Below are 19,501 nucleotides of genomic sequence, written 5' to 3' on the forward strand. Positions count from 1 at the left end.
TAAAGTGTTCTGGTCCCTCGCTATTAACAGTGTGCTACGACAACCTGAGCGAAGAGTAGAATGTCGGGGCGGTTTTGACGTGCGCCACTGCCATGCAAGCTTAAGGGCGCTCTTCTCGGGACCGGCCTGCCAGCCTGGAAGCCGGCGTCAGAAAAATTCACTGGTATTGTTTGTTCACGTCCATTTACTAAGCTCTGGGATAGAGTATCGTTAGCCAATATCGAGTTGTTGGTAGAAGCGATAACAGCAAAACAAATTTTCTCCCACAGCCGCTTCTGCTGCCCACTGCAGCTCGCCTGGATTCTGCTAGCTCTGCTCCTGAAGGGGTCGCGGAAACCGAGCTTATTTCACTATGACGCGGGGCTCACAGTAAAACGGTGGCGAGGGTAGCACCTCAGTGCTAGCCAGTTCCGAATCGCACTCAGCTTAGGCGTCGATGTGCAATCGGCTAAGCTTAGCGACGACAAGGGTAGCTTGAGAGCAGCGCGGAGTTCGTCGGCCGGCGCGCCCGCGGGCGGCGTCGTTGCCGAAAGCTCGGCTCGCTCAATGATTGGCTCAGTAGCTCGCGAACTGAGCAGGGAAGGCTGGAAAATCGAGCAGCGAGCGTCTGTCCTGCGACTGAGCGAGACTTTATTCTCACGTTTGCAGCATAGGTGAACAAATTTAGCACACATATATGCATCGAATATCTGCTGCCTTACGGCGTTTATTAAGCTCGTCCTCGACGTCACCGTTAGCGCGGAAACTGCGCATATCTTTATTTCACTACGACACATGGTTCGCAGTACAACGTACAGTGAAGAGAGTAGCACCTCAGCGCTAGCCAGTTCGAAAGCTCTCTCAGCTCTGGCATCGATATGAAACTTGCCAGGCTTAGCGACGAATACGACATCCAGGGAGCAGTGCAAACTTGTCTCTCGGCGCGCTCGCGGGCAGTGTCATTTCTGAAAGCTCGGCTCCCTCAATGCTCAGCAGCTAGCGACTTGGGCTCGCAAGGCTGGAAAACTGAGCAGCTAGCGGCTGGACTGCGACTGAGCCCACGTGTGCAGCACAGGTAAACAACTTTTAGCGCACATATACGCTTGGGATGCCGGCTTCGTTGCGGCCACCTTAAGGTGATTCTTACGCTCGTCATCGAAGCCATTGTCACCGCTCGTGACGCACTGGCTGAGAACTACAATTCGAGTGCGTGCTAAAACAAGCTGCTCGTATTTCGCGGAACAATCTGAACTCGAAAACACAGTTGCTTCTATCGGCTTCCATGTGGGCTCTTGCTCAATTGTGAAAGTACACGCGAACAAGATGCGGCGAGTGCGAGCCGCTGTTGCATATCAGCTAAAGTGTGACGCAACTATCGGCGTAGTTTCGCAAAGCAGTTGATATCAAAGTTACCCGCTTGTACGGGTCACAGTTAAGCTCTCAGTTTCATTAAATCGCCGTCGAGCATGCCCGCGTCAGTCAAAGTAATGCATCGCAGCTGCTCTCAGTCCTACCGCTCACGTCCAACATATCCTTGATGTGCACCAGCTTGAGGTACGGTGCATTTCTTTGCCCGTTTTTTCGCAATTAAGAGATTTTAGCTGGCAGCAAACGAAATTTCATTCCGTCAACAGCGTCGTCTGCGCCGTCGTCTGCTCCGTCGTCTGCTATGACATCCGGGGCACCCTGGGTGATGGGATCACAGGATCGCAGCTTCTACAAAAGTATTTAAAAACGCTTTAGTGTTCGCACTTAAACAAAAAATAAATTTAAAAAAATTGAGATATTTTTGTTCTAAACAGAAAATAAATATTAGTAGTAAAAAAGCGCATTTGAGTTGCAGTTTTTCAACGACGCAAAAACAAGGGCAAAGCCGCTTCCGCCGGCGCCATGTCAGTGTGTGCGTTGCTGCACGTTTTGTGTTATTTGGCTTTTCATGACATTGTTTGAGTGCTTGTGCGGCGGACATGTGTGAAGAACAGAAGTGTGTTTTGGAAGCCAACGACGAGTATTACGCCCAGTCAACATCGGTGAGTTTGGACGGGCAAAGCCATGAAGAAAGGCAGCGCTACGACGTCTTGTCATCTGGAAAGGCAATGAAGACGACGGCGCGGTTTTACTAAGCCTGGATGAGCTGCATGATCGGTGAGTCCCGTCAACGCTTCTCTATTCTGATCTGTATTCACACGCGTTATTAGTGTGCGGCTATATAGGGATGGCAGTGGAGGCACTCTACGTGCGGTTGCCTCAGCTATAATGCGTTGCCAGAAAAGAACGGGCGTATAGCCTGCGTGACAAGTGCTGCTTCATATTCTGTCTGCGTTTAGTACTCAGGTGCCGTGGTAAATAAAAATGCCACCAGAGATCACAACAGAGTTATGCGGTCGCTTGGTAGCGCTGCGAAAAACTACAGACAATGTTTACTACATTCAACTGGCATGTCAGTTCTCAAGATCCCGCCATGTCGTAGAGCGCATGCGCATGATTAATATGTGAGACTGCATGAGACAGGATTTCTTTCTCTCTCCCTATCTCTTTTTTGCCTATTACGGGAGGCCAGCCTGGCGATGCAAAGTTATGATAAGAAAATATAAAAGGAAATTACTATAGCAGCACATTGAAACCGTTGCCTGGATCGCGATAAACGGGGTTCCAACCAATGCCTTTTTATAGAGAGCTGGTTGGAACCCCGTTTTCTTTCCTTTTATTTTTTCTTATCATAACTTTGCATCGTCAGGCTGGCCTCCCGAAATAGGCAAAAAAAGAGAGAAAGAAATCACGTCTCATGCAGTCTCACATATTAATCATGCGCATGCGCTCTACGGCTTGGCGGGGTCTTGCGAACTGATATTGTGGCAGGGCGTGTGTCCTCGTGCTCGGAACAGCGTAGCAGACGACGCTCTGCCTTCGTGCGCATGCGCGAACTCTCGCCTTGTTGCACGCTTATCGCCGTTATAAGGCGCTGACCAGCAGTTTGGTCAACGCTCGCGCTATATTATTAAAAATCAGGGCGGCTGTACTAGTCATTTGTAAACTTTTTATCTGTGCTTCCCCATTGGAACAGAATTTGGCAATATTATGTCAGTTAGGTCGTTCTTGTGTCTTCCCTGAACTGTAGGCGTCCATGCTTCCCCTCCTTCAGGGCACTGAACTGTTGGGGATGCAACTGCACACTTATTTGGGATTTCAAGCTTTTTGCTGTATGCCTCGCTTATGCGGCCCGCTTTCAGGTCGTTCGCAATTGGTGATGGTTTGTTATTCATTTTCACTTTCTCTTATTTATTTATTCTTGGTTGACTGCCGGCAGCAGTTCTCCGCGCTCGGAACTGTTCCCAGGCACGGAACCCTACCCACAGACCTCCCTGCACATCACTCACCAGTGTTCTTCGGTATTTTTTTTTTGCTTTTGCCCCTACTTGCATTACCACTCGACAAATGTTTTGCTGTTTTTATTTGTGTGCAATTTGTTAAATGCACTACTAATTTTCGTATCATGCTCAGTTGTGACGTGAGATATCGGGCTCCTTGGTATTGAATGCATGTCTTTTGCATTTTCTCTTCTCATTTATGCAAGGTAAACTGGTCGACTGGGTGCTATGTTCAATTTAAGAATACATTAGACGCTAGTGCAAGGCACCCTAATAGTAATTAACTAAAGCCTGCGCATGCTATATTCGAATAGTTGGGCTCTTTTCATCATGCATAAGAATAAAGCGGTATTCCAGCCAGCTCATCTTTCAATGTGGTTATGACAGTCATGTAAATGTACTCAAAGAATGTGTATGGGTGTTTCACATACAATCTCCTTATTTATTTTGTCATGGGCCACCTCATTGCTTTTTGTGTTCCTATATTAATACCTCATTTTAGTTTCTGAAGCAGTCGACAGTTTGTTTTGTTGTCATTCATGACATTGTCACTGGCACTGATAGCTGTTGGTCGGGACGTATTTACCTGCAGTTGCCAGCTGCCAGCATCTGCTGGGCCATGCGTGCTTCCTGCCTTCAGCTGTGCCATCCCTCCAAGCCATTCATGGTAATTATCTTTTTCAGTTACGCATACCTTACCTGCCTGTTTTGAAAAATATTTTCAACATAGGCTAACTGCTGTGTTTAAAAATGCATGCAGAACTCTACATGCACTTTACAGCAGTACCTCAGCTTATTACATGAACTGCAAATTTGTACGAAATATAGCCGCTCATGTAGCTTTTGACACTGCGCTGTTTTTATAAAGTTGAGCCTGCTTCAGGTGCAGTGACTATTCCACACCTGTTGCCTTTTATGCATGTGTGTCCTCTAAAAGGGCCAAAATGTTTGTTTATCTTTTAAAAAGTTGTGCTGTACAATAATACTTTAATGGTATTTCTTGCTTGTACACTGAAATGTCAGTCAGTAAAGTAACATTGTATGATGACACCAAATCTTGCGTGGCATAGCATCCTTGCAGCGTACTTGGCAAGCTCCTGTCAGCGCAGATGTATTGCTGGTTTATTGCTGTGGCATGTGGTTATACTGTACAGTTTGTACCTCTACGTTCTTGAAAGTATCCTTGAAAAATTTAAAATTGGTTTTTGAGCCAAGGAAGTGACAGAGTAACTGTCTCACATCTTGATAGGCACCTGAACAATGATGCAAGGGAAGGGATAAAGGAGGGAGTTAAAGAAGAAAAGAGGTGCCGTAGCAGAGGGCTGCAGAATAATTTTGGCCACCTGGGGATCTTTATCCTGCACTGACATCAAACAGCATGCAGTTTAGCCTGTGTTCACTTGGGCCCGCATAAAAAAAACGAGCAGACCTTCTTAGAACTAACATTTCATTGCACCAGCTACTTTGTAGTTTTGACTGCAGTGACCTGAAATCAACGGTTGTTTACTTTGCACAACCCACATACCCTGAACAAGATGTGATGATGCTAGACGAGGTGACCCTCTCTGCATAGCAGCAGGTTGGTTCAGGAAATGCGAAGACTCATGGAGAACCGCTCAGTTATATTTGATTTCATGTTATTGTAGTATTAATGGTGAGTTGTAGTATAAGTGATGAATTCTTGCAAATGATTGAGGACATCAATACTCAGTGTGAAAATGAGAGTTAAATCAATACTTAATAATCAGGAAAGAGGCCTTTTTATGAAATGCAGTAAGGTACTGGAAGTCGAAACAAAATACACCTCGGCCAGGTCATGCACAGATATAGAGCATTTGAAAGAAATGGTTGGGAGAATAAGAAAGGGGTTTATTGCCTTAGGCATGCACTCAGAAGTTACGAGCAGCACCTTGCAGTATGCTCAAAAAGAAATTTTAAACTGCTTTGCCTTTGCTAAGCTGTCGGGAAAAGTGGGGTACTTTACAAAGGGCTTAAAATTGAGAACAGTGCGGTGAACCACTCAGGAAAATCATAGGGTTAATGATAAGAGATTGGGAGAGAACTGAGTTGGTTGGAAATAAATGCGAATTAAAATCTGAGCGGGAATCATAAATGGACATAGGCAGGACATACATTTTTTAAAGAAGCTGGCTATCCTTTTGGATAGTGGAGCGGTTACTCACAGCAGGAAATTGTGCTCTTCTTGCTTTCATTTTATGGACATATGCTTTGTGTCTTACATCTCTTGGCCTGCCATAGGCAGCATATGCTCATAATAAATTTTTACCTGTCTAATTATGTGGCACAGGGAGAATTGAACTATATAACCTCATCAATGCACACCCTCTCTGAAGTGAACTTTGTCAGCCCCGTCAGTCACCACATTGATGCATGTCACCCCAAATGGGAGCCGTCATGGTGGCTGAGTGGTTATTGTGCTTGGCTGCTGACCCGGAAGAGGCAGGTTCGATTCCAGCCAGTTTTGATTCCAGCTGTACTAGTCTCATTTCAATGGAGACGAAATGCTAGAGGCCCAGGTACCGTGTGATGTCAGCACACCTAAAGAATTTTCCAGTCCTCTACAATAGCGCCTTGTATAGCCTGCGCCGCTTTGTGGCATTAAACCCTTTAAAACCAAGTAAAGTAATGGATACATCATTTCCAAAAATTGTTTAAATTTATTATTTTCTAAACATTAACAATTTTCTGCACCTGTTTTCCTTCGTCTTTCCCTCTTATTTCCTCCCTCATGCTGAGTAACAGGTCAGTGATTTTAAGTAAATATTTTGTTCATTTCATTAGCAAAGTTTCTCTGTCTCTCTCTATTGCTTTGCTTTTTGTATCTGCAGTATAGTATTATGCAGAAATATGTCAAGATTAGATCCAAGAGATATGGCCTAGATTTTAAGTTCTATAGTCAACCACACATTACTTATTACGCTATCAAGGCTTTTTTGGCATGTGCTACCTGGTACAGAACTGATGTGGCCTACAGCGGTAAATATTGTTTGAATGTGCATAAATTGAATAGGAAGGCAAATTTCCCATTTGACTATGTAAATAGATTGTGCAATCATGTGCTCACAAAGCTCATAAACTTTTCTGTTTCCAAAACTTTCTGTAAAAGGCACTGACTCACTGAAATACACTACAGTTACTTTTGCCTAATCCTGATATTATTTACTGAAGATTGGTTGGAGGGAAAGTCCACTGAGCTCGAATGACTGCACGGCAGCTTGTCTTTGTCCAAAGTATTTGGAGAATAATGAATTTTGTTACCTGGCAGAGATAAAGCAAGGATGGCAGTGTTTTGTAATGTCCACAGGGCATTCTTCCAAAGCCCAGTATGCATGTAATTCCTTCATTTTGTGCAACATAAAATGTCTTCCCTTTACACTCATGGTTGAAACAAAATGCTGAATACTTCACCACTCAAAAAATGAAGGCCATTGTGCTGCTCTACAAAATATCAGGCTGCAGCGGTTGTTGCGAGGCAAATTCACCAGGTTGTCATCATCATCAGTCTAACACCCAATGCAGGGCAGAGGCCTCTCCCATGTCTCTCCAATTAACCCTGTCCTTCGCCAGTTGTGGCCACCGTATCCCCACAAACTTCTTAATCTCATCCGCCCGCCTAACTTTCTGCTGCCCCCTGCTACGTTTGCCTTCTCTTGGAATCCACCCTATCACTCTTAAGGACCACTGGTTATCTTGCCTTTGCATTACATCTCCTGCCCAAGCCCATTTCTTCCAAATAACCCACGTTTTTTTCACACCTATTTGTCAGGCTCCGCGTTTTTTTCTCACCTATTCGTCAAGCTGCAAGCCACTTGCACGCTCTACAAACCTATTTAAAGTACATTATCCAGCATTGTTGGCATGGAGTGTGTAGTGCTAAAACAAAAAATAATACAATAGCTGATGATCTGCTAGAGCAACAGAATTCCAAGAGTTTGAGAAGGGCAGTGGGAGAACTAGCAAGGCGGGATAGCGATATTCGACAAGCAGTGGACAGGGATCCCGCAACTTGTAGAGGACAGGCAAATTGGAGACTTGTAGAAGGGGCTGTAGTCTTGAGTGCGCCTAGCCGGCCTTGTGATGCATTGTATAGGGCCCTTTGTTTTTGAGTAAAACTGGTTTCTCCTGATTGTTGCATTCCAGAAAGATTCATCAAGATTGGGTTAAACCCAAGTTTCGCGTGCAAATGTGCCTGTAAGAAAGTGTAGATTGATAATGCATGAAGCTAAAGAACCACTGGAGAGTACTGGATACGTCTCGTATTTCTTCATATCTATATTGTTTAAACAGTGCTGGCTATTTTAATTCCTTTTTAATGCTTATTGCTTGTCGAGTTGCATAAAATTTTAGGATAAATTGAAAACTGCAGGTAGGTTTAATTACAATAATTATACCCGTATTTCTGAAGCTCTGTTCGAAGAGAGGTCCACATTTTGTGTGCATGCTTTGAATTTGATTATTTTCACACTGCAAAATGGAGGACAGGTCTGCTGTGAGAGTTTTTTTGCAATGAAGCGAGAGCAAGTGGTGCGGAATGCTTGTTACTGTGTCGCCCTGCCAATATTTCTAGAACCCCTGGGACCACTGAGCTTGTGAGTATCTATGACTCAAAAGGTCGGAGCTGATTGCCCATTCCGTGGTTGTCTGTATTAACCGGTGCAAGGCCAAGGGCTCATAGCTAACAAGCATATGACACCATAGAACTAGATGCAGTCAGGCTGGGACTGTGCAGTATGTCAGTGTTAACGAGGTCGTGATAAACGAGGTTTACTCTGCGAAGCTAGTGTGAAATAATAATTGTTCTTATGGAAAATATCGTTTTTTCTTAGTCATTGCAGCAATACAAGCATATCAAATCTGATATCTCTCACTCATCCCTCTATGTTTCAGTTTCAAGGGACCAAGAGTTGCGTGGAAGTCGTGCAAGCCACAAAGTTGCGTGCGGCTTGAGCCAGCAATCAGGAGCAGGCTGGGAATTTGCGAATTGCCAGTGGTATTCGCTCAGTCAAGCAGGCTTTACTGTAAGTACAGTGTTTTTGCCATAGTATTTCTTTGAAAAGTACGCATTGAGCTTGAATAGGACAAGCTGTCGGTCTAGTTGGTCTGATCCTTTGTGGTTGACAGAGCTTAGAAACACAGACTGGGGTCAGAAAGAAAAAATATGAGGGCACAGGTGCTGACTACAGATTTATTCCAGAATCACCGAAACACTGCATATATAACCAAATCACAGGCGCCAACAGGTGGCAATTTTATGCACTCGTGGCAACAATAAGTGATATGGCCAATAGTGGGAAAACAACACAAACTAGAAACAGAAACCAAGACTATAGAGCAGGGAAGGATGAAACCATAACAAGGTTAAAGGAATAGTTTTAAGCAAGTCATTTTTAAGACCACCAGCACGTGAAACAGTGGAACGGTTTGACCAAAATTTTCAAGTACTGGCCTGATAACACGGAACTAAAACACTACACGCAAACACAGATCAAGGGCAGTGAAATAAAAGTAAAATGGCAAGAAAAAACATGCCGTGAAAAGAAAATGGTGATTGGGCAAGCAAACAAGAATTGGTCTACAAAGGTGAAGTGAGCTAAAAAACTGAAAGAATAAAGGGCGAATAAATGCACATGAGCAACAAAGGTGAAGCCAAGAATTAACATGGCTACAGGAGGAAGATGAGCTACTGTAAAAACGAGAGAGATAAAATATCAAAATATGAAATTCAATTAGTATTAAAGATAAAAGCAAACAAAAACGCGAAAATAGAGGAGTTGGCAGAAAAGTCAAGGCATGCAAGATGTTTTTAAAACCAGGGCTAGGTCAAACATCCTGAAGAAAGGCAATCTTTTTTTCTGAGGGTGTTCTTGCCCATTAATCCTCGAGCCTCAAAATCCCGGCGGCTCCCACCAGTTCGTCATGTCGGCTTATTCTGGTGCTTTTTTAACACAATGGCACTTTTTCGAACATGGGTGGCATGGCTTTTTTCGGTCACAGTTTTGGCAATGGACTTGCAGATTTAGGACGTGCTTGTAGGCCAGTTGGTTGGAAATCGTTAGAAAAACCGCAAAACAGAATGGGACAAAGGCAGGCAAAACACAAGGCGGTACGACAACTGAACATTTATTGAAGAAATGAGTGCTCATATGGATCAGTTGCGCATGTAATCTGCAAACAATCATTGCAAAAACAACCTAGGGAGGGAAACTAATTCCAATTCTTTCTGAAAAATGGACACAGAAGGCGTGCTATCCCATCTATCTGGCTTCGACCTCAGGATGGCAACAGCCTTGAGAATTTCTTTCCAACTGGCCCTTTATTCATCCAATAATAATGTGCAGTTCAGTTTAGGTTAACAGTCTTTACAACTGGGACAGTGGACAGGCAGGCAAGGTCGTCCGGGCCTACCCAAGGAATGCTAATACTCTTGCAAGGGAGTGTTTCACCATCTACCAATTTGGCCGGTATAAAATCGACCACAGCCGAGAGGAATCGTGTACACCACCCCCGTTGCACATGGCATGAGGCATTCAAAAAGTACCGCCAACGGGCATGTTGTACGAGATTCCCCTCAGCTGTGGCCAGTTTTATATCGTCCAAAGTGGCAGATGTTTACACATTTGTTTGCAAGAGTATGCGTGTTCCTTGAGTAGACCCGGAGGCATTTGCCGTCCCACTCACTGTCTCATTGTAGACTGCTATCCCAAACTGAACTGCACACAGATTATTGGATGAAGAAAGAAGCAGTTGGAAAGAGAAATTGTCGAGGCTGTTGCCATCTTGAGGTCAGAGCCAGATAAGTGTGTCAGCACGCCTACTGTGTTCATTTTTCAGGAAAATTAGCGTTTCTGTCTGTGTTTCCCCCGGTTGTTTTTGTTTCATTTTTGAGCAGGTGATTGTCATATTTGCTCAGCTCTATGGTTGCCATTGAATTTTTTTGCCTCTTTACGATTGTTTGCAGATTACACACGTGACTTGTCTATATAAGCACTGCTGTTCAATAAATTTTCAGTTGTCAGTACGGCCTTGTGTTATCACCTGCCTCTGTGTGATAGTTTTGTGGTTTTGCTCTTTCCGACTGGCAGATTCCCGAGAAATGTACCCGATAAATCAATCTTATGCTCCCTTATCCTTTCATTGATGCCAATCTATACCTTGCCGCAAGAAAAAAGGATTGATTAAATGCCCTCCGCGCATGGCGCTAAGGGTTTTCTGTGCTGCGTGGTGCAGCGTCTTTTTTTTTCATTTAGGATTCCGCAACTGCAATAGGTGCTAGGGGGTCAGAAAAGGCAATGTGTACTCCTGCTTTGTCTCCGATTTTCTTAAGGTTCTGTGAAATTTACCTTTAGAAAATCACCTATCACACCTCTCTAGGATCGTCAATGAAAAAGAAAAAAGAAACAGGCTGCACTGCATTGCACAGAAACCCTTAGTGGCATGCACAAGAAGTGCTTTCTCAATCCCTTTTTCTTGCTGCAAGGTATACATTGGCATCAATGGAAGGCTAAGAGAGCATTACACTGATTTATCGGGTATATCTCTTAGGTACCTGCAAGTCCACTGCTGATAATGGGACGCAAAAAAGCCATGCTGCCCAAAGTTCGAGAAAGCCACTGTGTTAATAGAGCCCCGTAATAAGCTGACGCAATGCAATGGTGGAAGCCGCAGAGATTCTCAGGCTCCGGGGTGAATGTAAAGAACACGCTTGGTTTTACTCGGAGGATTGCCTTTCTTTGTGGACGTACTTGATCTAGCCCTGGTTCTACATGTGTGTTACATGCCTTGCCTCTTCTGCCAACTTCCCTCTTTTGGTGTTTTTCCTTGATATTTGCCTTCATACTGGTTATTGAATTTCACTTTTTTATATTTTATCTCTCGGCTTCACTGTACGTCATCTTCCACTTTTAACCATCTTAATTGTTGGCTTCACCTTTGTGGCTCATGCGCGTTTTTATTCCCCTTTTATCCTTTTAATTTTTAGCACACTTCACCTTCGCTTGTTGCTTAATTCTCGTTTGCTTACCCAATCGCCATTTTGCTTCTATTGCGTGTTTTTTCTTGCCATTTCTCCTTCATTTTTTTTTTCACTGCGCTTCGTCTGTGTTTGTGTATTAAGGTTTTTTAGTTCCATTTTATCAGACCAGTTCTTAAATATTCTTTCGGTCAAACCTATCCACTGTTGGCAGTCTTTTAAAAATGACTTGCTTATAAATTTTTCTCTCACCTTGTTCTGGTTTTATCCTGTGTTGTGTCCTCTGGTTTTTGCTTCTAGCTTTTGTTGTTTTTCCACTACTTCTCATACCACTTCTTGTTACCACGAGTGCATAAATCGCTGCGTGTTGGTGCCTGTGGTGTGGGTATTTATGCAGTATGTCGGCAGTTCTGGGAAAAGTTTTAAGTTCAGTGCCTGTGCCATCATCTTTTTTGTTTCTGTCCCTTGTCTGTATGTCTGAGTGCTGTCAACCACAATCGGTGCATTGAGCTGACTGCTCTTCAGCTACCCATGTGTATGCAATGAAGTGGCTTCAAGAATAATGTACACAAAAAAATTGATTGCTTAAAATTTCTGGCATGTTTTTTAGGAAAACATTTGGCATTTAAAGGGCTAAGAGTGCTCTGAAAATCTAAAAATTATGTGCTTCTTGGGGCCTTTCCTCAAATTTCACATCACCTTGTAGCGTGATGCAAGACGTTCAAGTTTTTACCCACAGTTTACTTTTTTGTTGCCCACTTATTGGCTGCCACCTTCTTTGGGAGGCAATCTGATTCCTGTGTGTTGGCTGAAGCTGTCTAAGTTTTTGGATGTGGGGAGCAGGTTCACGGTGCCAACTTTTGGCTGTAACTACAGTTTGGCCATGACTGTTAGTCCTTTTCTGTGATGCAGTGTCATTTATGTAATGCATAATTTGATGATGAAGCAGTCTCAGGGGTTGCGGTGCTCAGCTGTTGACTTCAAAGACACAGGATCGATCCTGGCCGCGGCAGTCGCATTCTGATGAAGACAAAATGCTGGAAGCTTGTGTACTGTGCGATATCAGTGCACGTGAAAGAACCCCATGTGGATGAAATTATCAGAGCCCTTCACTATGGCCTCCCTCATAGCCTGAGTCACTTGGGACATTAAACCCCATAAATCCAAACCCATTTTGGTACTTCTCAGCTTCGCCGCTGGCCTCTGCAGGCCAGCGAAACCTCCCACAAGTTGACGAACGGCAGTTTTTACACCATTCGTAAATGCCTACATAGACGCTACATCATTGGTGGCAAAGGTTGCCAGATGTGCAAGCGTTTCCGGTAGCTTTTCTCTGTTGCTTTCGTCAGGCAGCTTGCAAAAGATGTTTTACTAGGCTAATAAACGGTGAGGTTCTTTGTGTTCTTAAGGTGGTGCAGCGTGATAAAACACACTTAATAGCCATGCCATGCTTTTTTGTAGCCAAAGGCAATTTTTCGCCTTATTCTCATCATCATTTGCCTTTCATGCTTCCTCGAGGGACGGCAGTTGGAAGAAGGTCTCTAGAGCAGCTCCTTGTCTGAAGAAATGCCGAGTGGCATTCTTCAATCCTAACTGCCCATCAAATGGAAGAGCAGTTGTTTTCTCCACTCCACAGAGTGGAGACTGAGTATCGAGTTGAGGCGCACTTCTGAATTCGGCGGTTAGCCTTTCATAGGCAGCAGATATGCGCAATAAACTTTATTTGCTGTTAATCTTTCAGTTAAACACCAAATCCTCCTCATTCCTCATCAGTGCACACACTGTGTAAGGAACTTTGTCACTCCATTTGTCACCACTTTGATGTATGCCATCCCTAATTCAGGGGCTGTATAGTTTTTGAAATTTTGTTGAAATTGCTTGAAAACCTTTGCAATTTCCTGCACCTCTCTTTTTCCCCCAAGTCCCAAACCTACGCAGAGTGCAAGTGGGTTTTTAAACTCCAGCTAAATTTTGTTATTCATCAAAGGGCTTTTCTCTCTACTGCTTTGCTGGGTGTATCTGAAGTATAATATTATGCACCAGTGTGTGAAGCTTTGCTCCCAGAGCTATTAGCCCGAGGTAGTAATTTTAGAGCATTGCGTTGCGTTCTCAGCCTGGTTGCGTTTTGAGCCTGAGTTGTGCTGATTCCACGGATAGAACCCAAGTTGGCAGCCTCCAATGCAGCAGTGTATCCCAGTAGTTGCCATGGGAGCCGAGGTGGTTAGATAATGGAATAAAATAATAGCAGGTGGCAGTGTGATGCTCGAGCACCACAGCTCGAAACTAAACTATATCGATCAGTATATGTATATCTGTCTGGCAGGCATTAAAGTCTGGCTGCTTAGTCACGACATTCCTGTAAAATTAGTGGGTGAACCGTTTGGCATGAATGTACCAGATGGTGTCATACGATTCAGCCTGTCGTGCAGCATAAACTTACTAGTTAAGTTAGAGCCTTTCTTGCAGCACGGATTCGAACTGACAACCTATGTTAGGTGTATTAATGCTCATTATTCGATCTGCTCATTTTTTATATTCAACCACACTAACATTACTTATTACCCCATCTGTGCAGATTCCTTCTGGCACTATTTGAAGCTGAAGGGTTGCTCGGCTGAGGATCTCCAAAAGTACCACAAGAAGGTGACGCGCTACCTGGCACAGAAGTGCTGTGGCCTGCGGCGGTAAATATCTGTTCAAGCCAATAGTCTCTTGTTATATGCATGAATAGATTGGGTAAGCTCATGTGCTTACAAAACTCGTAACATGACTGTATTTCCTAACTGTCTGTATGGTACACTTAGGCACTGGAATAACCTGCAAATCGCACTGGAATTGCCTACTATAGTGAGATACTGCTTTACCCAAGTTCTGCTTAAGGATAGTCTGCTACTGAGATGACACACAGAAGATTATATTTATGAACCAGACTGTTAACAGCACTTATGGACCACATTAGCAGACTGTTCTGAGACCGCACGCAGCCAGGCTTTTCAGCGTGGAAGAGGCGGCTTTAGACAAGGCAGGCGAGCGCTCTGTTCCTGCACATTAAGTAGATGTCGGATGAATCTCGAAAAAATATGAACGACGCGCCAGGAATATGACTACTACAACCCTTCGGAGATGTACAGTGCACAGTATACGGCCATGCCAGCGACATGTCTTTCTGTTCAAACTTTCTCTAAAACCGCTGTCACTACGCAGAAGCAGGTAGCAGTATCTGTACTAAGAATCTCTTAGTGAAGCAGCGCAACGGCACAAGGCCAAGGGAAGAAGGGGACAAAAACAGCGCTGAACTGACAACAAATGTTTATTCCGGATGCTAACAGCATATATATACTCTTTTGTACCTTAGAAAAAACAAAGAAACAGAGAGCAGCAGAAAGTATCAATCCCAGTCATTATGCGCATGCAGCTGTATCGCGTGTACATCGATCATTTGAAATCAGAAAGTTGTGCTCTTTCACCGAGATGGCAACGGAAGGAGTGCTGATACAATTCGCACCCAGCTTCATGATCTCAGATGCCTCAATAATCTCTCGTGTAAGCTTATCCTTGTGTTTGGTAACAACTTGGCTGTTTTTGAATTCTGGGTAACATGAACAGTCACGACAGTGAGTACCTATGTGGCGGGCCGCGTTATTGACATTGTTTGCGTGCTCTTTAAGTCTTTCATTAAGACACCGGCCAGTTTGGCCGATGTAAAACCCACCACACTTCAACGGGACTGAGTACACCACGTTGTCTTGGCATGGCACATACTTCATCCTGTGGTTTTTCTTGCAATTATGACCAGATTCCGATCTTTTATCCGGGCGATTAACTCTCGCACACAAGCCACTCAGTCTGACAGGAGCCGAAAAAACATCTACTCCAGCCTTTTTGCCTATTCTCTTCAAATTGTGGGACACAACATGAACATAAGGTATTACTGCCAGATTTTTTTGCTTGGAATGGGGGACAGCTTTGCCCTCCTCCAGCTTTTTCAATATCCCTTCTGCTACTGATGCCAGAATATGAAGGGGGTATTTTGCGTCTGTTAGCCTATCAACCTGATTGGAGAAACTAAATTCAAACTTGTGTGGGCAGGATTTTTGCATGGCATTTTGAAAGCATGACGCCACAATGCCTCTTTTAACAAGCTTCGAATGGGCTGAGCTGTATGGAAGTAAGGGCTTTTTACCCCTAGGATCAAATGCCCAGCATACATGGAAATCAGTAAAATATAAGGTCAGATCAAGGAACTTAATGCGATCATTCACAGCCACTTCATGCGTAATTTCCAGCGGCGAAAGCACTTCACAGAATATCGCGCACAGGTCATTCACTTCCGCAGCGAAGCTAGCCGGGTCACAATCTAGTAAAATTAGGTAATCATCTACATATCGGAACACTCTTGCAACTGTTGAGCTCATGAGTGATTGTTCGAGTGCCCTGTCAAGCTTAGCAAGGAACATGTCACTTAGCAATGGAGCGATGCAAGATCCTATGCAGATCCCATTCTTTTGAACTGTTTTTTTTCAAAAGAATGGGATCTGCATAGGATCTTCCATCGCTCCATTGCTAAGTGACATGTTCCTTGCTAAGCTTGACAGGGCACTCGAACAATCACTCATGAGCTCAACAGTTGCAAGAGTGTTCCGATATGTAGATGATTACCTAATTTTACTAGATTGTGACCCGGCTAGCTTAGCTGCGGAAGTGAATGACCTGTGCGCGATATTCTGTGAAGTGCTTTCGCTGCTGGAAATTACGCATGAAGTGGCTGTGAATGATCGCATTAAGTTCCTTGATCTGACCTTATATTTTACTGATTTCCATGTATGCTGGGCATTTGATCCTAGGGGTAAAAAGCCCTTACTTCCAACAGCTCAGCCCATTCGAAGCTTGTTAAAAGAGGCATTGTGGCGTCATGCTTTCAAAATGCCATGCAAAAATCCTGCCCACACAAGTTTGAATTTAGTTTCTCCGATCAGGTCGATAGGCTAACAGACGCAAAATACCCCCTTCATATTCTGGCATCAGTAGCAGAAGGGATATTGAAAAAGCTGAAGGAGTGCAAAGCTGTCCCCCATTCCAAGCAAAAAAATCTGGCAGTAATACCTTATGTTCATGTTGTGTCCCACAATTTGAAGAGAATAGGCAAAAAGGCAGGAGTAGATGTTGTTTTTTCGGCTCCTGTCAGACTGAGTGGCTTGTGTGCGAGAGTTAATCGCCCGGATAAAAGATCGGAATCTGGTCATAATTGCAAGAAAAACCACAGGGTGAAGTATGTGCCACGCCAAGACAACGTGGTGTACTCAGTCCCGTTGAAGTGTGGTGGGTCATACATCGGCCAAACTGGCCGGTGTCTTAATGAGAGACGTAAAGAGCACGCAAACAATGTCAAGAACGCGGCCCGCCACATAGGTACTCACTGTCGTGACTGTTCATGTTACCCAGAATTCAAAAACAGCCAAGTTGTTACCAAACACAAGGATAAGCTTACACGAGAGATTATTGAGGCATCTGAGATCATGAAGCTGGGTGTGAATTGTATCAGCATTCCTTCCGTTGCCATCTCGGTGAAAGAGCACAACTTCCTGATTTCAAATGATCGATGTACACGCGATACAGCTGCATGCGCACAATGACTGGGATTGATACTTTCTGCTGCTCTCTGTTTCTTTGTTTTTTCTAAGGTGCAAAAGAGTATATATATGCTGTTAGCATCCGGAATAAACATTTGTTGTCAGTTCAGCGCTGTTTTTGTCCCCTTCTTCCCTTGGCCTTGTGCCGTTGCGCTGCTTCACTAAGATATGTCAGACCAACTCGCCCACCAGTTCATGTTGTACTAAGAATTCGTATCTTAAAGGAAAAAAGAAAGCGCAATGTCCACCTTTGGCACGATTTCTGCAGTGATGTGCGTTCTGCCGGCTGACAGTACACCGCTTGCTTGGTGTTGTAGGCCTAACATGTGCTTTACTCAAGGTGTAGCGAGAAGCGCTTTTGAACTAGCCACCAGCGATCACAGAAATGTCTACTCTTTTTACCGCCTCTACAATAACTTTATGGTGGTATGAACGTGCAGTTTTTATTCCCGCAACGTCTTCGTAAGTGAAGCGCGCGGAAAAACGGGCCAGGCGGACCGCCTCGCTCTGATAGATGCGGGTTGCATGCACGGACTCATTCTGAGCCGTTGGCAGAACAGTCATTACAGGCCATGATGCACTTGGTCACACGTTGCATGCACGTCTGCATCTTGATTTCTATCTGGAAACAGCTTGGTTGACGTCACTTCTGTCAGTAAAGTGCTCTGCATGCCAATGTCTCTCCCATTCCGGACGGTTCCCGCCAGCCATCGTATGAAGCGGCGTGTGCATATTCTTCAGTTGTATAATTGAGGCTTTAATGCATTATTCCTATGGGTTTACGTCGGGCCCGTGCCAATTTGATTTTAAATGTGGATCGTTGCATGAAAGGGGAATGCATAATCAAGATTCCACTGTATGACTTGTAACATTTGCATGCATTTGTTGTGTATGCATACTATATATATCACTGTTCTTTTTCTTCACCTAGGACAGTCTGAACAAGAGAGACCTGCTGAAGAAAAATTCTGTATATATGTAAATAAATAGTCGATTTGCTCCAAGTGAGGTGTTTTTATACCTGGCTGTACTGCAGGAATGCATCGAATGTTCAGAGTCAGACTGCTGCTCTGTAGCTGCATATTAATTGACAAATAAAGCGTACTTGGTAATGACTACAGGAATACAACACACTACACAAATGCACTACAGAAGGCAGACTACAGAGATACGACACTACAGAATTACGTCACTACAGAAGACAGACTACAGAAATACTACACTACAGAAAGACTACAGAAATACTACACTACAGAAGACAGACTACAGAAATACTACACTACAGAAGACAGACTACAGAAGTAGGACACTACAGACTACAGAGGACAGACTACAGAAATACTACATGCCCAAAATACGACAGACTACAGAAGTTTTCTGTCGTAAATTCCTGTAGTGCGTTTTGACTGGGTGGGTACGACACCAGCCCCATTATTTTACACCAGCCCCGGCTGCCGCCCACGTTCAAAGCTTCACCGGGCGAGGATCCCGAGGAGGAATGGCTCTAAACGTTTGAGCGTGTCGCCGTATTCTACAGTTGGGACGACCAGACTAAAATGAGCTGTTTTCTCCGCCTTGAAAGGAGCAGCGAGAATTTGGTTCGAAAACCACGAAGCTTGTCTAGCGACGTGGGAATTATTTAAACGGGAGTTCCTAAAGGCCTTGACGGGCATCATCAGGAAAGAAAGAGCTCAGCTGCTTCTAGTCACGAATGCAACACCCGAAAGAGTCAGTGACCGCATACGTAGAAGATATGAAGCGCCTTTTTCGTCGAGTCGATCCTGACATGACAGAAGAAAAGAAAGTGGAGCTTCTGATGCGTGGTGCTAAAGAAGCGCTTTTCGTTCGTTTGACCCACAAACCACCCAATCAATACCTTTGCTGAATTCACCAGCGAAGCAGCCACCATTGAGAAAACTTTGGAAGCATGAGCCCGTCATTTCCTTCGACAGCTCCAAGTGGCCTGGAAGGCGCAGTATTCGGAGGCAACCTGCGGGATGTCACCTGCAAAATGATACGGTAAGAGTTGCGTCACCCATTACCACCTTCAAACCAGCCTCAAGTTGCAACCCTTGAAGAAATCGTGCGCGAAGAACTGCAGCATGCGCCGGGCACCCCGTCATCTTCGCCTCCAGCTGAAGCTCCAGCTTTAACCTACGCCGCGGCAGTACGCAGACCTCAGCCCCAACGCGAGAGCCGCATTCCGCCTCTTCGACGCGAACCAGGTGTTCCCGAACGCCGCCCGCCTGCTCCCGCCCGCCTAGCCTACGTACGACGCCCAAACCCTAGGAAGTGCGACGCCTGGAGGACTTCCGACAACCGTCCGCTGTGCTTCCATTTCGGGGAAGCCAGTCATATACTTCGCCACTGCCCGTACACGCGCATCGGCCTGCGAGATTTCGCCATCGACGCCCCACGACCGCTCCCCGGCTACCATACTAAGGTGATTACATGACGCTTCTCCGACCACCTACACATCCTGCCTGGGGCTACGATGAGCGCCTGGTATGAAAGCGTTTAGTGACTCCTAGGTA

At 44.6% G+C, this 19,501-nt stretch overlaps 1 protein-coding gene across 4 annotated transcripts; it reads left to right on the plus strand.

Moving 5' to 3' along the window:
• The first annotated feature begins 1,839 nt into the window (after window positions 1-1,839).
• On the plus strand, window positions 1,840-17,971 carry LOC149362979 (uncharacterized). Of its 4 annotated transcripts, none has more exons than XM_089573317.1 (6): window positions 1,840-2,124; window positions 3,287-3,368; window positions 3,940-4,014; window positions 8,256-8,386; window positions 13,913-14,021; window positions 17,904-17,971. In XM_089573317.1, exons 1-6 carry the CDS (start codon window positions 2,109-2,111, stop codon window positions 17,947-17,949), a joined length of 459 nt encoding a protein of 152 aa, XP_089429443.1. In that variant the 5' UTR covers window positions 1,840-2,108; the 3' UTR covers window positions 17,950-17,971. The 4 variants fall into 4 exon arrangements, with proteins under 4 accessions (XP_089429443.1, XP_089429444.1, XP_089429445.1 ...); XM_089573318.1 differs by having other exon boundaries at window positions 1,841-2,124; window positions 3,290-3,368; XM_089573319.1 differs by having other exon boundaries at window positions 1,842-2,124; window positions 17,899-17,971.
• The last annotated feature ends 1,530 nt before the right edge of the window (window positions 17,972-19,501 follow it).

The sequence above is a fragment of the Amblyomma mixtum genome, chromosome 2, assembly GCF_055824585.1.
Source record: "Amblyomma mixtum isolate Tamu chromosome 2, ASM5582458v1, whole genome shotgun sequence".
NCBI classification, from domain to species: domain Eukaryota; kingdom Metazoa; phylum Arthropoda; class Arachnida; order Ixodida; family Ixodidae; genus Amblyomma; species Amblyomma mixtum.